The sequence below is a fragment of the Musa acuminata genome, chromosome BXJ3-10 (assembly GCF_036884655.1).
Source record: "Musa acuminata AAA Group cultivar baxijiao chromosome BXJ3-10, Cavendish_Baxijiao_AAA, whole genome shotgun sequence".
Lineage (NCBI taxonomy): Eukaryota > Viridiplantae > Streptophyta > Magnoliopsida > Zingiberales > Musaceae > Musa > Musa acuminata.
In genome coordinates, this window is record NC_088358.1 from 31,184,942 (window position 1) to 31,199,541 (window position 14,600).

At 42.4% G+C, this 14,600-nt stretch overlaps 3 protein-coding genes and 1 non-coding gene across 19 annotated transcripts; all 4 read right to left on the reverse strand.

Annotated features, from left to right (window-relative positions):
* Positions 1-218: 218 nt before the first annotated feature.
* LOC135651329 (guanosine nucleotide diphosphate dissociation inhibitor At5g09550) lies at positions 219-6,409 on the reverse strand. Of its 2 annotated transcripts, none has more exons than XM_065171338.1 (13): positions 5,254-6,409; positions 5,052-5,114; positions 4,874-4,957; positions 3,939-4,046; positions 3,675-3,847; positions 2,963-3,074; positions 2,516-2,596; positions 2,366-2,428; positions 2,192-2,293; positions 1,994-2,118; positions 1,016-1,226; positions 844-918; positions 219-499 (listed from the first exon to the last, which is right to left on the reverse strand). In XM_065171338.1, the coding sequence occupies exons 1-13, from the start codon at positions 5,338-5,340 to the stop codon at positions 443-445; spliced, it is 1,341 nt and encodes a 446-aa protein (XP_065027410.1). In that variant the 5' UTR covers positions 5,341-6,409; the 3' UTR covers positions 219-442. The 2 variants fall into 2 exon arrangements, with proteins under 2 accessions (XP_065027410.1, XP_065027411.1); XM_065171339.1 differs by having other exon boundaries at positions 5,052-5,146.
* Positions 6,410-6,547: 138 nt separating this feature from the next.
* LOC135651328 (heat shock cognate 70 kDa protein-like) lies at positions 6,548-8,870 on the reverse strand. Its single transcript, XM_065171337.1, has 2 exons — positions 8,561-8,870; positions 6,548-8,429 (listed from the first exon to the last, which is right to left on the reverse strand). The coding sequence occupies exons 1-2, from the start codon at positions 8,769-8,771 to the stop codon at positions 6,697-6,699; spliced, it is 1,944 nt and encodes a 647-aa protein (XP_065027409.1). The 5' UTR covers positions 8,772-8,870; the 3' UTR covers positions 6,548-6,696.
* Positions 8,871-9,663: 793 nt separating this feature from the next.
* LOC135586274 (uncharacterized) lies at positions 9,664-14,435 on the reverse strand. 15 transcript variants are annotated; one of them, XM_065171347.1, is made up of 9 exons: positions 14,278-14,435; positions 14,137-14,182; positions 13,101-13,198; positions 12,276-12,360; positions 11,020-11,095; positions 10,439-10,846; positions 10,220-10,329; positions 10,091-10,158; positions 9,664-10,011 (listed from the first exon to the last, which is right to left on the reverse strand). In XM_065171347.1, the coding sequence occupies exons 6-9, from the start codon at positions 10,442-10,444 to the stop codon at positions 9,854-9,856; spliced, it is 342 nt and encodes a 113-aa protein (XP_065027419.1). In that variant the 5' UTR covers positions 10,445-10,846; positions 11,020-11,095; positions 12,276-12,360; positions 13,101-13,198; positions 14,137-14,182; positions 14,278-14,435; the 3' UTR covers positions 9,664-9,853. The 15 variants fall into 15 exon arrangements, with proteins under 15 accessions (XP_065027419.1, XP_065027418.1, XP_065027415.1 ...); XM_065171346.1 differs by having other exon boundaries at positions 10,991-11,095; XM_065171343.1 differs by having other exon boundaries at positions 11,020-11,107.
* On the reverse strand, positions 11,951-12,023 carry TRNAR-CCG (transfer RNA arginine (anticodon CCG)). Its single transcript has one exon. It is a non-coding gene; the product is annotated as a tRNA-Arg (tRNA).
* Positions 14,436-14,600: the final 165 nt, after the last annotated feature.

Here is a 14,600-nt window from a genome sequence, read left to right on the forward strand (position 1 = left end):
GTTATTGTATCCCTTGGTGTATGATTTAATGACCCATTGAAGATGGACTAAAAATGTGTATAGGATACATATAATCGTCTCATCATCGACCAGTCTTAGTCCGACTGTTGGGTGTCATACTACAGAAAGAGATTCAATTAGCTAATCAAAGGAGATTCCCTCTACTACATCAACTCATTCCATCCTTGTTTACAGGATAAACCCAATCTAATGGAAGAGATTAAATCAATACATAGATGATTCGATTCATATATTGTAGGCAAGGAACTTAGTCAAGAGCTTTTAGGCTCCTCAAAAATGGCACAGAACTAACTTGTTTGAATGAATTCAAATTCATCATCAAAGAGAGAAGGAAAAAAAAAAAGGAGGGTAATGTAATCTTCAACTGTGAAACAGAGAGCACAGATGGGATCATTAATATCGGCCATCCATGGAGGAAAGATTAAGCATCTTCTGTAGCAGCACTGGCAGCACTCAGGTCCACAGTCAAATCAGGCTCCTGTGGCATGAAACCAACAAAAGAAATGGTTAGCACTTAGCAGTGCAACTACAATTTTCTTTCTGTTTCACCCTCAAGTTCTTGGTAAAGCCTATGACCGTTCACCTCTTTCTAATTCCAGAACTCTATAAATCTAAAGCTCTCTGATTTTGTAGGTAGTTCTAAGAGTATGGACTTGTCATCTTTCGATTATGAGATAAAGCATGCATTACAAACTAATGTTAACAAGAATTCTAAACCTGTTTTCTTGCACATTTGGCATATCTATTATTAAGCCAAAACATATCTCATGCAGCATATGTAAAATTAGCTTGTAACATTTGTTTCAAACAGTTCAAATTTACCTTTCCAGTTATCTTTCTGTACATGGAGATGACATCTTGTACGGTTGACTCGAAGTGTGTCGTTGCATCATAACTCTGCAAAGGAAAATGTTATACCCTCAAAGCTTAGTGAACGATGACTTGAATTGTGAAACTGTATGCAGGAAAATTCAGAAGCTACACTTATACATACAGTGGATATGAAGCAGTTGTCGTGTTCATGGTTGTTTGTAGGTTCATATCTATCATAAATATGGAAGAAAGTCTCATCTACTGGTCCAAGCAGATTGATCCCAGGCTTCAGTTCCATCTCGGGATGATCCGTTTCAGCTTCAGTCGAAACAAAAGCAATATATTTTCCCTTTGGCGCAACATTATGAGTATAAGAGCAACAAAACACATACCTGTAGTTAGAACAGGAGTTAGAATCTAAATATCACATATTTCTTATGCAGTTATTAGATGGATTTTATCAATTGGCAAGTAATCAGGACATATCATTTTCTTAGGAGTAGCTTCATGGAGCAAAACAGGCACTTCTCTAGGAAAGAAAACTTTATGGGAGTAGTCAATCTTCTTTCTTCTTTTTAGGCAAAATTTAACCCTTTCTTGTTGTATGCGCCAAAATAGTTGTGATAAGAAATAGAAAAGACCTTAACAAAATATTGTAAAGATATAAAACAGGTCCCCCAGCTATATTTAACAAATGTAGAGCTGATTTATTTCCACAAGAATCCAGCAATGTTCGAGTGAATCCTTTTCAGTAAGGCTGATTAAATCTTGCTCATTCATTCTTTGCCAGAGTAGAGAAGGATTAACAATGAAAAATTCATAACAAACTAGAGCAGTGAATTATGTCATCAATATAATAAAAACAAAAAGAAGATCGTTAATTATTCTGTAATATATCAGCTGAAAATGTTGGCTCAATCCACTATAACTTGCCAACTTATCATTAGGCTTTTATGGGAAGTTAAATTATAAGTGATTATATATATTAGAACATTTATTTGCATGCTTTCACGTGCAAGAGAAAGATAAGATTAGTGGTTAGTGCATTATTGCATAGTTGATATGTCTCGTATTCGAGTTCATCTAAAAGCCTTTTTTTTTACATTGTTGAATATAATGAATGAAAAATATTCTAAAAAACAAATTAAGGAACACATACATGTCTGACTTGCGGCTTAGTTGTTTCTGTGGAAGTATAATCTGCACTGAGTGTGAATCATTGGTGTTTGGGATTGGGTGACTCATTATACATATAGCACGTGCCACTCTTCCAACCTTCTTTACCTGTTACACATTCTGATTTAGACACCAAAACTTCAGTGTGTGCTAATTGACATACACTTAAAAGAGATCTTACTTTATCAGGCAAGTAAGAAGGATCACAGACTACTTTTTTGCATTTAGCAGTCTCTCCTTCAGATGTCACCCCATAGGCTTTTCCATCTGCATCAAACTCAACCTGTCTTATAGAACATTAGCATATTTTAGGTTTATTTTTCTTCTTCTTCATCAACTAAGCAGAGGTTATCACCTTGCATTCTGGCTTGTTAAGCATATAGGTGCCACCATAAACAGCGCTTAGACGAGCAAACCCCTATACCGAACAATAATTGTTATACTTCAGATTACTTGGAATCGTGCTTCAAAGTTCAAACAATGTCATGGTGAGATTAGAACAAACCTGAGGAAGCTCTCCCAAACCATAAAGAGGATATATATATGGAGAACCTCCTTGAAAGCGTGCCAATGAATCCGAATATAGCTGTTCAGAACAAAAGCGATGATGAGAACTACTACATTTTTCATATGAGTTAAAGAGTTGAATTAGAATAGCTAGTGAAATCACAAAAAGAAAATAAACTTACTGTGTACCCACTTAAACACAACGAATAGTCAGTAAAACTAGTAATACTGTGAAATACAGGTTACAGGTTACAGGCATAAATTGAGCAGTTAAGGTAATGACAAGGCCAACTAAGTTCATAAATATTAGAGTGGGTAGGGGTTTCACAACTCAAAGAGTAAGTAGTTTATAATAGACTAAAAATGGGACGAACAGGTAGGTGTGACAGATTCTCAAAAGACCATCATGATCTAAGATTGCAGTGTAAGGAAGCAATGGTTTTACCTTCATTCTCTTTATGGTATCAATTGCAGGCTCATCCAAGTAGCTATCATCTCTATGAAGTGCCAATGCATGCCCAATAAAGTCAATGGTGTTGTCTTCCAGTCCATACTCGCTGCAGCAAAGAAGGCAAAGCTTTGGAAATCAATAACTTGTATGCAATTACTTCTAATATTTGTCAGAGTGAAATATTCAATGGAGAGAATGTTAGATCAAGGGAGCACTTCAGTGAAGGATAAGCTAAACTGGAATGTGCCTACCTGTGTTGATAAGATTAATATGGTTGGAAAATTCAGTGAATTGTACCATCCCCACTGAATAACTTTGTTACCAGTTGAAGGCCCTCAATGCCCTATAAAGTCCAAACCTTATACTTGAAACTCTATTCTAAAGGTATTCTTTCTCATGATCTCCCATGTTTTGTTCTAACATATGATACTAGAATAGAGGGGATTGTGCTCTTGTGCACACATAATACCCTTCTGTAATTATTTATTTATTTTTGTCAGCTATTTGAACCAAACATAAATTAGTTATTAAAAGACATATCTGTGAAGGATCAGCATGAACACAACCTTGTCATAAAAAATGGCCCTGATTGCTATTGGAACTTAGACATGAACTACCTGTGGAATCAGTAATCAAATGTGATTTAAGCTACTTTTACCCATTTAGTTAAAACAAAAACTTGGAAGGACAAAGATAAGAGACCTACGAAATGACTTCTTTAGTTGTAACTTTATGCAAATCCAGTCCTTCATGCGACTTTGGATCATCCTCTGCATAATCTTGAACATAGATAAAAAACTTTCGGGCACGGCGTTTCTCGAAAAGTCCCATCAATGGAGATTTCAGTGCTTCAACATCAGTGGCTGGTACTTTGTATATCTAGCAGAACAACATAAGAAATCCAATGAAATTTTTTTGAAGTGGATCACAAACACTAATAGTAGATGATGAAAGAAAAATACATTTGTACCTTCCCTTTGTTGTACACAAAGCTACCATCAACTGCTTTGAAGTTCAAATACTTGGTAACACTGGTGTGGATGAGAACACGAACCAGAGCACCGTTGGCCATCATGAACTGCCAAATAATAATATAGTATAAATCATTTGAAAAATCAAAGTACAAACATTTGTTTGAGATCTTTTAAACCCAAATTTGCAAGACTAGAGGGGGAAAAGAGGATCAACAAAAGACCATGGTACCATTATAGTTGTTGTTCAGCACACTTTCTTAACAGATGACTAGTTTTCATAAATGATATTTTTTTCTCCTGCCATGTGTATATAAAGGATCTGTCTGCTTCAATGCATGGGGAACATGAAGAAAAAGCTCAATCTTGATAGAGTCTGAGGGATTCCTCTGAGGAATCTGTTTATAAAACAAACTACATTCACATTCTATCAGGTTATTACATCTTCCTAATTTCTTAAACAAATTACAAGTTCTATTTCGGCAGGAAATAGATAGATGAGGGGAAAGATGACCAATCCCTCTGAAGGACAGAATTGTCCAAGAGCATGGTGCACCATTTTCTTTAACATTCTCCTTCCTGCACATGCTTTCTTTCACTATTCCACAATAATCATATATACTAGATTGGGAAGAACTCACCTAAAGACATTAACAGAAAAAGATCCCCAGTGAAGAGAGAGATAGAATACCACTCTTTTGAGTTGCTTGCACCCTGAATTCATTTTGCATAGATTTTTGACATTTCCTATTTTTTAATGTGGTTAACCAACATAAATTGGTCAGGAAATCTAGCTAATAATACCCATCTTCCAAAACTAACCTAGAACAGAGCATCCTTATATGAATCACTAAAAGATGTTACATCCTTTGGTGCATTTAGTGATAATAAACCATAACTAAATCAAAAAGAGAGCAGTAAAAGTACAGTACACCTTAGGGACCATATCGACATTGTACTCCTTGCTCGAGCCTAGAAGTTCTGACGGCTTGTCGTTGCCTTTGAATCGCTTCCAGAGCTATTATATCAAACATGTTCAGTGCAAGAAAAATAATGTGAATATATGAATAATACTCAATGAGATTATGAGGCAAAGATTCCTCCGACAATACCTGAATGAGATTAAGAGATGTCGACTCGCCGCCATAATAGTCATTCCGGTCCATGTGAAGCACCTGTCTCACCATGCACAACCAATCAATATGCACTGCACAATATTAAGCGCCAAACACATCAAGAAAACACCAAGCCTTTTGTTTCCACCGAGTGCTAATGATGTGATGCGTTAAAAAAATGGAAGGGGAGAGGAAGGACCTTGAGCCCATCGACAGAGAGGAGGCCGCTGAGGATGCATTCCTTGAGGCCGGTGCCAAGGACTATAACATCGTATTCCTCATCCATTCTTCGACTGAGAGCTGTAGAGATGAAGGAAGAACGAAAGCGGAGTGGGGAGGGAGGGATTAATTGGGAGGGTGGGGAGGGAACAGGAGAAATGAGAATGGAGAGCAGGTCTTCAGGTGGGAACTCATGGCGGGAATGTCGTTAAAGCCGTTATGCTCAGCACCAACGGGATGACACGTGGTCGGCGATGATTCCACCTGCTCGTTGGTGCTTATCCGTCCGATCAGCGGACCCCGAATTGGTTCTGCATCTCTTCGTTCTCCTCCTCGATCTCTCTCGGTGGCATCCTCTTGGTTGCCGTCCCTCGCGGATGACACTCCCACATGGAGACGGCGACCGCCGTGTGAGCGTCGAGGCGCTATATTCTTCCACCGCTTGAGCCCTCCCCGTCTTCTTCGAGCTGCATAAGGTAAATCCTCTGACAGGGAGACTCGAAATCCGTTCTTTTCTAGGGTTAGGACAAGGTTTTGGTTCGTTCTGCCCCTTTTCGCCCGTTCTTTTTCTTGGTTTCCCCCCTCGGTATTCTAGGGTGGGGGATGGCAGTTTATCAGGGATTTGGGAATGGAATCGGTGAGGATTTCTTTTACGGGATGGTCTTGTGCGGTCTTCAACACTACCAGATTGGTAGGAGCGGAAGAGGCGAGGAGGTGATCGAGACCATGGATTCGTCTCCGCCCGCGACGATCGCGACGATGAGCTCTCGATCGAGTCCTCGAATCTCCGAAGGCGGTTGCCGCTGGTGGCGCCATCGGGGCTGGGCAGCGTATGGTGTGCGCGATTCTTCCCTGCTCACTGAGAAATCGAAGGGCAAGATCATCCACAGCGCGAATGGCGTCTCGGGGCTTCGCATGTCCCGCCTGCAACTTGATTGTGCTGCTTGTCCGTGACACGACTTGGAGAACATGTACATGTCGTGTTAGTGTTCGAGGAGCGGCCAGAGAACACGGTGAGGAAGACGGAGATGTTGAGCCTCGGTTTCCTCTTTAGTATTGATGGAGTTTTGGTCTCATCGGATGCATGAGAAGCAATACAGGGGATCGGACCTTTCGGTGGTGAGGGAGCGTTCCCAAGAACTGGGTGAAGCCATCAATGGCAAACGGGATTAGAAGGATTCTTGGTCATGGGTAGCTTTGCCTATCTCCGATCATCAACATTCAAGCTCACGGATCCTTCTCCCAATTTAATATTCAAACAACAATGTTAACTCTTAGGGGAAAATAAAAAGAAGCGTTCATTTATTGCTTGTCATCATCTTCAAGGGAACAGTAGGAGGATGCGTCAAACATGACCAGACACCAACGAAAAAAACACAGTTGATTTGATGGCGGAAACAGAGGACTCGGTACCCTATCACACTTAGTCGACCTCCTCAATCGTAGGTCCTGCACCGCCGGCGCCGGCAGTGGCGCCGCCCTTGGCACGACCCTCGTCCATGCCAGCTCCGCCACTTTGGTACATCTTAGCGATGATGGGGTTGCAGAGGCTCTCGAGCTCCTTCATCTTGTCCTCGAACTCATCGGCTTCCGCCAGCTGGTTGTTATCCAGCCACTTGATCGTCTCATCGATCGCGTCCTCTATCTTCTTCTTGTCTCCCGGCGAAAGCTTGGAGCTGATCTTGTCGTCCCTGATGGTGTTCCTCATGTTGTAGGCGTAGTTCTCCAGGGCGTTCTTCGCTTCCACCTTTTTCTTGTGCTCCTCGTCCTCCGCCTTGTACTTCTCCGACTCCCGGACCATCTTCTCTATCTCCTCCTTGCTCAGCCTCCCCTTGTCGTTGGTGATGGTGATCTTGTTCTTGTGCCCGGTGGTCTTGTCCTCTGCCGTCACGTTCAGGATCCCATTGGCGTCGATATCGAAGCAGACGTTGATCTGAGGCACGCCGCGGGGGGCGGGAGGGATGCCGGAGAGCTCGAATTTGCCGAGCAGGTTGTTGTCCCTGGTCCTCGCCCTCTCGCCCTCGTAGACCTGGATCAAGACTCCCGGCTGGTTGTCGGAGTAGGTCGAGAAGATCTGCTCTTTCTTGGTGGGGATGGTCGTGTTCCTCGGAATCAGGACGGTCATCACGCCGCCAGCGGTCTCCAGCCCGAGGGAGAGAGGAGTGACGTCCAGCAGCAGCAGATCCTGCACCTTCTCGTTGCCCTCTCCGCTCAGGATCGCGGCTTGCACCGCCGCACCGCAGGCGACAGCCTCGTCGGGGTTGATGCTCTTGCAAAGCTCCTTCCCATTGAAGAAGTCCTGCAACAGCTGCTGCACCTTGGGAATCCTGGTCGAACCCCCGACGAGGACGACGTCATGGACGCTGCTCTTGTCCATCTTGGCATCCCTCAGGCATTTCTCCACTGGCTCCATGCACTTCCTGAACAGGTCCATGTTGAGCTCCTCGAACCTCGCGCGCGTGACGCTGGAGTAGAAGTCGATTCCCTCGTATAGGGAGTCGATCTCGATGGTGGTCTGAGCGGTTGAGGAGAGGGTCCGCTTCGCCCTCTCGCACGCCGTCCTCAGCCGCCGCAGAGCCCTCGGATTGCCGCTGATGTCCTTCCTGTGCTTCCTCTTGAACTCCTGCACGAAGTGATTCACCATCCTGTTGTCGAAGTCCTCTCCGCCGAGGTGGGTGTCACCCGCGGTGGCCTTCACCTCGAAGATGCCCTCCTCGATGGTGAGGAGCGACACATCGAAGGTGCCGCCGCCGAGGTCGAAGATGAGCACGTTCTTCTCGCCCGAGCTGCCGGCCTTCTTGTCGAGGCCGTACGCGATGGCGGCGGCGGTGGGCTCGTTAATGATCCGCATGACGTTAAGGCCGGCGATGACGCCGGCGTCCTTGGTGGCCTGGCGCTGGGAGTCGTTGAAGTAAGCGGGGACGGTGACCACGGCGTTCTTGACGGTGGTGCCCAGGTAGGCCTCAGCGATCTCCTTCATCTTGGTGAGCACCATGGAGGAGATCTCCTCTGGGGAAAACTGCTTTTCCTCGCCCTTGTACTGTACCACGATCATGGGCTTGTCGCCGGGGCCGGCGATGACCTTGAAGGGCCACAACTTCATGTCGCTCTGCACGGAGGGGTCGCTGAAGCGCCTGCCGATCAATCGCTTGGCATCTGCACCAACAAAGAGATCAGAACTCGCTCCTTGCTCCATCCATCAAACACGGATCGAGACCATCGAACGACTACAGATAAGCATCGGACACAACACAGCATGTTCGAAGCAGGGACAAGGAGGGTCTTACCGAAGACGGTGTTGGTGGGGTTCATGGCGACCTGGTTCTTGGCGGCGTCGCCGATTAGGCGCTCGGTGTCGGTGAATGCGACGTAGGATGGGGTGGTGCGGTTGCCTTGGTCGTTGGCGATGATCTCCACCCGGTCGTGCTGCCACACCCCGACGCACGAGTAGGTGGTGCCGAGGTCGATCCCGATAGCTGGCCCCTCGCCCTTCGCCATCGATCACACAGCTAGAAAATACCACAAGAAACGAAAGAAGAAGAAGACGACGACTAAGCTTTTCGGTCGATGCGAGTTTTCTCGGTTTGTATATGCGAGGGAAGGGATGCGCGTCGTTTTATATCGGAGGGCTGTGGTCTCGGGAAGCTTCTGACACTGAGATTTTGACCGTTCGATCACCGGCAAGGTGGTTTGGGTTGGAAAGCGGGAGACGATTCGTTCATCCACTGGGCGCTTCGAGAACCCTCGCGCGGGTTTATTCGAACATTCCAGCTTCCGTCACGCTGGTTGATGGGCAAATTTGTCAAATGGAACTACACAAAAAAGAGAGAAGAAACTGATGGGTTTAAATTTATTCTGCTTCTTTTTTGAAGAATAATTTTTTGCGGTTAATAGTGAATTTCTTTTTATCATGAGTCGAGCTTATCAATCACAAAATAAGCAAAAAATATGATCAGCATTAGACACCGAAGTAAATGCAATATTTCAATTTAGTACGGTCTTGTTAAATTATATATTACTTTCTTTACAGGTAATCAATCTTTGGGTGTCCAATGATTAGATTAAAATTCTAATTACCTGCAATCTGGTTTTTATTATGCAGATCAAATGTTCACAGTAACTCACAATTTTTTATTACACGATTTCCTATTAAAAAGATAAAACTTAGTAGTCAATCTTTATACTCGATTAAATTCTAGAATCTTGATTCTGTAGGGCAGCTCACTATAATCTTTTTACATGATATATAAATACGATACGTATTTATAATAATTTCATTAATTTTTCTATTTTTGAATAATTTTGATATATTTTATTATGCAATCGAATACTGACACGCTCTTAAATACCAATGACATACTTGTTCTAGTGGCACCCAGGTAAATTAACGAAACTAAAAAAAGAAATGCTCCCTGTAAAAGCGTTGGGACTTTTTCCGGATAACCTTTGCCAAAGATAAATACCATAATCCATTAGAGCGATAAATATGACCACGCATCGCCACGTTGGACGACGGGCTTCCACCAAGTAGTTCTCCCAGCGCACCACCATCTGCCCCCAGTTCTTGGCCTGGCGCGGATTCACCGGTACCGCTCCGTTCTCGACCACCCGCATGTAGGCCACGTCCACGCCCACGTCCGCGTAGGCGATTGGACGGCGCCGGTCCTTCCGTCGGTTTCCAGCTGGTGCAGCGGCGTGAACGCGATGGCTGTCTGCCCGCTCTCCAACTCTCCCCCACCTGACCACGGGAGCATGAGATCAGTGTGATGTAGAGAGCAGAGAGTTCACTAGCTGGAGAATATGAGACAAGGAAAGACCTGTGAGAGTGGAATTCGCTCTCCACAACTTCCTGCAAAATGTGAGTGTTCCTGTACCAAGATACGACCTGAAAGAAAATTAAAATTTGTTGTTTTATTGCACCCCAAAAACAAAAACTCTAAATTTACCTTGTTGGCCACAATCTTCGAATTCCACCCCCTGTCGAGAGAATTGCGTCCGATGAAGCATATGTAGGTTGTTGCTTTCGCAGATCTGTACTTCTTTCAACATAATATATCTGACTACCAGAAGATAAAGCTTGATTACAGCTTCAGTGTCACTACTGAAATCTGGATTTGCAAAACCGTAATGTCGAACATGTGATAAGATGCAGATATGTTAAGTACCTTCATGCTTCATAGGCACTCAAAAGGCAAAGTGAGCACCAAGAAACTCGTCCTAGGAATGATCGGGCGATCCATGTGCAGCCTTTTCCGACCATTGGATGGGTTCCTTTATGTTACAGTGTAAACAAAGTTGATTTGGAATTCTGGAGACACTGGTATGCTAGTTTCAGTGGAATCCAACTTGTAGAATGTCGGAACTCGTACATTTTTCAGCAATCCAGCTCAAATCTTTTCTATGTTACAGTGGAAACAAAGGTAGCAAATATTAAATCCGAACGCCTGTCGCTTAGGCTTAAAATTGACCGGTTGACTTCTGCGTCATCCCAATAATTCTATTCCTTTATAGCCGACTAGCTGGACATCTCTGATTGGTTTAGACAGGATCTTTTCTTCTCTAAAACCACTCAGCTGCAAAACTCAGAGAAGCAAAAGCTACAACAATCAACAGCACAGTCGACACTGCTGAACTGAAGAATGATGAACGAAAGAAAACTGAAAAAGGCATTGCCGCACCAGTAAAGAACAAAAAACAAGAGAATGAACTGTTTTTACCAATGTAAACCATCCGCAAGTATTACCACCTGATGCGAGTGAGACCAAAAATATCCATCTGCTTCCTGGTTGCTGGCAACTGCTTGCCGTCCTACTTTCTGTTTGCTGGCAACATCACTGCCCATATTATCATATATCACATCATGGTAAAATTGTAGGCTATCATTTGACCATACTACCATTAAAAACCAGAGTTCCTATATGCAAGAAATAAAATTTAAATAAGACCATTATATTAGTCACTGAGGGTTCTCAGCATATCATCACAAAGTAATATCATGAACAACCACAATCTTACCATCAAATGCCTGTGGTCCTATACTTTGTGATTTAGCTGAAGTTACTATCATAGTGCAGTGCCACATCACGGAATACATATATCATGAGGAAACAGTCACCACATGCAAAGAGATGAAAGCAGCTATTTGAATATAACCAATTACAGAGTTTATCAACAGATCATCATAAAGTAACATAACAAATTAACTATAAATTCTAGGACACCATATGTGGCATCAAACTTTACCACCAGTGATTTAATTGAAGATACAATATCATCATATAGTATCAGATCATGGTAAAAATCTACTCATCACCATGTCCACAACAACACGATGAAACAGAGCTACCATATGGAAGAGACAAAAACTAATGTTAGAATGAGACCAGTAAACTAGTTACCGAGAGTTTTCAACATATCACAGTGTAACAATGCGGAAGCATGGTAAAATCTAGGGCACCACCATATGCAACATCAAAATTTACCATCAAATGCTTGTGGTCCTACTTTATGATTTAGTTAGAAGACAAATGAAAATATACAACATTGACGCATGGCAAAATCTAGGACAGCACCACATGTAACGTCAAAATTTACCATCAAATGTTTGTGGTCCTACTTTGTGATTTGGTTAAAGACAAAAAAAAATCAAAAACAAAACAGGGAAACAGATGCTATAACGATCGCAGTGGGATTCGAACCCACGACCTTTAGATCCGGAGTCTAACGCGATATCCACTCCGCTATGCGATCTCTGTTATTGTTTATGCAGTATTCATGTGATCTTTTTTATTAATATTGTGCACAAGATTCACATAGTAAAATGATATCTGTTGTCTACATAATACTTGGTATTAGTGAAGTATCAAATAGAGAAGAAAGGATATAGTGCTGTTCAAATTATAGTTAGTCTAACAGACTGATGACATCAAAGTTGGAAGCCGGGTATTTAATGAGAACTAAAAATACGTCAGAAAGTTCAACTCCAGATAAAGGAAAATATACCTGAGAGGACTAGTTTGATCACATTTGCAAAACACCCTTTTAAATTTCCCAACTTCTCTAGGAGTTGCAATCTGGCTGATATAACCTGATGACGAAATCACAAAGTAGGTAATGACTGAAAAGAAAAGTAATATTTACAAGATTTACTTGCACACTGCTGCTTTACTTTGGTCATTACCTGAACAAATAGGTTTGAAAAAATCTTAATAGGGTTCAATAGGTTTTTGAGTATAAGGGTTGTGTAAGTATCTTCTCAAGAATTTTACCTTACCTTTGCTGGGTCAATTATATGTGGGAATCAGGTCGAGAAGAAATCTTGTAGGCCTCTGTTAGTCTGATACAATAATATTGTGATAGATTAACAGGCCTTTAAGAACCATTATGTGATGATAAAAAACTGTTCAGAACTAATTTCAACATTTCATTATCCAGAAGCCACATCTAGATCCTGGTACAAATTTACTAATTTATCCATCTTTGTTTCCTAGACCTGATAATACAAAAGGATCTATCATGCAATAAATTCAATCTTTCCAAGTCATTAGTATGCTGATACTATCATTTACCCCAGAAAGTAGAAAAAGAATGAACTTCAGCATTCATTAATTTGCTTTGTTTAACTTCTTCCACCCGATAATATTGAATGAAATTAAGGAGAAAGGAGAGAGACAGATGGAGAGAGGTGACTGGTGAGGAGGTAAACCAAGCAGTACAATCGAATAATTATATCCAAACAACTTCCCGATCACATCTTCACAGACATTTATGTCGGACTAGCCAAATTCTTTGAAGAAAGAGGAAATTCAGCTCAGGTGGGGCATTTACCTTTAAGATAGTATCAACTGATCACCACTCTCCCATCGTCCATTCATTACTTCTCCATAGTCCATTGCCATTCACAAAGACGGGCAAGATCCCTTCCCCTGTGACGAACAATGACAACCTGTTTGGTTTATCCCCCACCATAACAGTGCATTTAGGACCCAAATGGATATCTAGCACTGATATGCTGAGCCTGGGCATAAGCACATTGCATAAACGCATTTTGAAAAATGAGCTTTTCAGTAAGCTCTTGCATTTCAAAAAATATCACATGAAGAAACAAAAATAGATCCATAAATAAATATAAAAGTCGAGATTAAAGTGCAGTAATATTTGCACACCAATTAAACCACTTTTTACTTTCAGTTCAGAGAACCTATCTCAATTTACAAACTCCGACATTGAACAAACCACATAATGACACAAACTTGATGAAAATAGCAGTCAAGCCAGGTACTGGACATGACAAACTACATGATTGGTCAAAGCAAAGGCCAGAGATGGTTAAATTCTGGAAGGAATTAGCACCTAACATGTCATGGTGTACCTGAGGCTTGCAGATAGATACGTGGTAACAACAGCATATAAATTCCACATAGAGGGCTTTGAAGATAGATATGTGCTAACAGTATTATATAAGTCAACTTTGTTTGTTATTAGTAATCAGGGTGAAAAAAATCGAGGAACAGAAGAAACTGAAGATGGAATTTAGTAAGATGGAACAAAAGGTGAGCCTATAGCAACTATTATCGCACACTCATCGCATTAAAGAGGTCCTTACAGTCAGATTAGTGATATAATGGCAGAGGCGTAAACATCGGATCTAGTTTGACTATAGATTGATCTTCCAAGAACTAATCTACGACAAGAATCCCATCACACACGCATCATCCATCCCAACTAATATATCCTCCCACGCCTAACCAGATTGGCCCCCTTGGCAAACATCCGTATTAACCGTCACGATGGAAATCGCGATTAGATCGCATTGGGAATCATGCGACCATTATTAGGGTTAAAAGTCGGAAGATCTGCTCACCTCCGATTGAGCTCCTGCACGAATCGGGAGTTCTTGGCGTCCTCATCTGCAGATCAAGAAAAAAGAAGGGAGTTAAAGAAGGATCATAAGAAGAAGAATAAGAAAAAGAATGGAGAGATCGGAGAGGAAAGATGGGCGAACCAGCCGGGGAGGCGGTGAACTTGACGATGAGGGCCCCGGCGATGGTGAATCCGACGAGGAAGGGTCAGTGAGGCTCTACTCCCTGTCGATGAACACCGGCCACGGATCGGACTTCCTCGTCTCTCGTCCCCCTTCTCTGTTCCCTGTGCGATGCGTATTCCGATTCGAGGCATTGTACAGTCTCATCATTCACTGAAGTAACCCCAACAACGGTTAGATGTGGGCCATGTGGGCCACGTGGGCCACTTTGTCTCTTATTTGAGTTATTTCGTATAACCAAGTCTTTATTACTTTATTATCGTGATTTCAAAAGATTAATCATT

Coding starts and splice junctions, on each gene's coding strand:
- LOC135651329 (XM_065171338.1), bottom strand. CDS start 5,340: ATGGATGAGGAATACGATGTTATAGTCCTTGGCACCGGCCTCAAGGAA. Junction 4,958..5,051: donor CATCTCTTAATCTCATTCAG/GTATTGTCGGAG, acceptor TTGATATAATAG/CTCTGGAAGCGATTCAAAGG. Junction 500..843: donor ACAGAAAGATAACTGGAAAG/GTAAATTTGAAC, acceptor TTCATGCCACAG/GAGCCTGATTTGACTGTGGA.
- LOC135586274 (XM_065171350.1), bottom strand. Junction 10,159..10,219: donor CGAAGATTGTGGCCAACAAG/GTAAATTTAGAG, acceptor ATTTTCTTTCAG/GTCGTATCTTGGTACAGGAA. Junction 10,012..10,090: donor AGCGAATTCCACTCTCACAG/GTCTTTCCTTGT, acceptor TCCCGTGGTCAG/GTGGGGGAGAGTTGGAGAGC.
- LOC135651328 (XM_065171337.1), bottom strand. CDS start 8,771: ATGGCGAAGGGCGAGGGGCCAGCTATCGGGATCGACCTCGGCACCACC. Junction 8,430..8,560: donor CCCCACCAACACCGTCTTCG/GTAAGACCCTCC, acceptor TTGTTGGTGCAG/ATGCCAAGCGATTGATCGGC.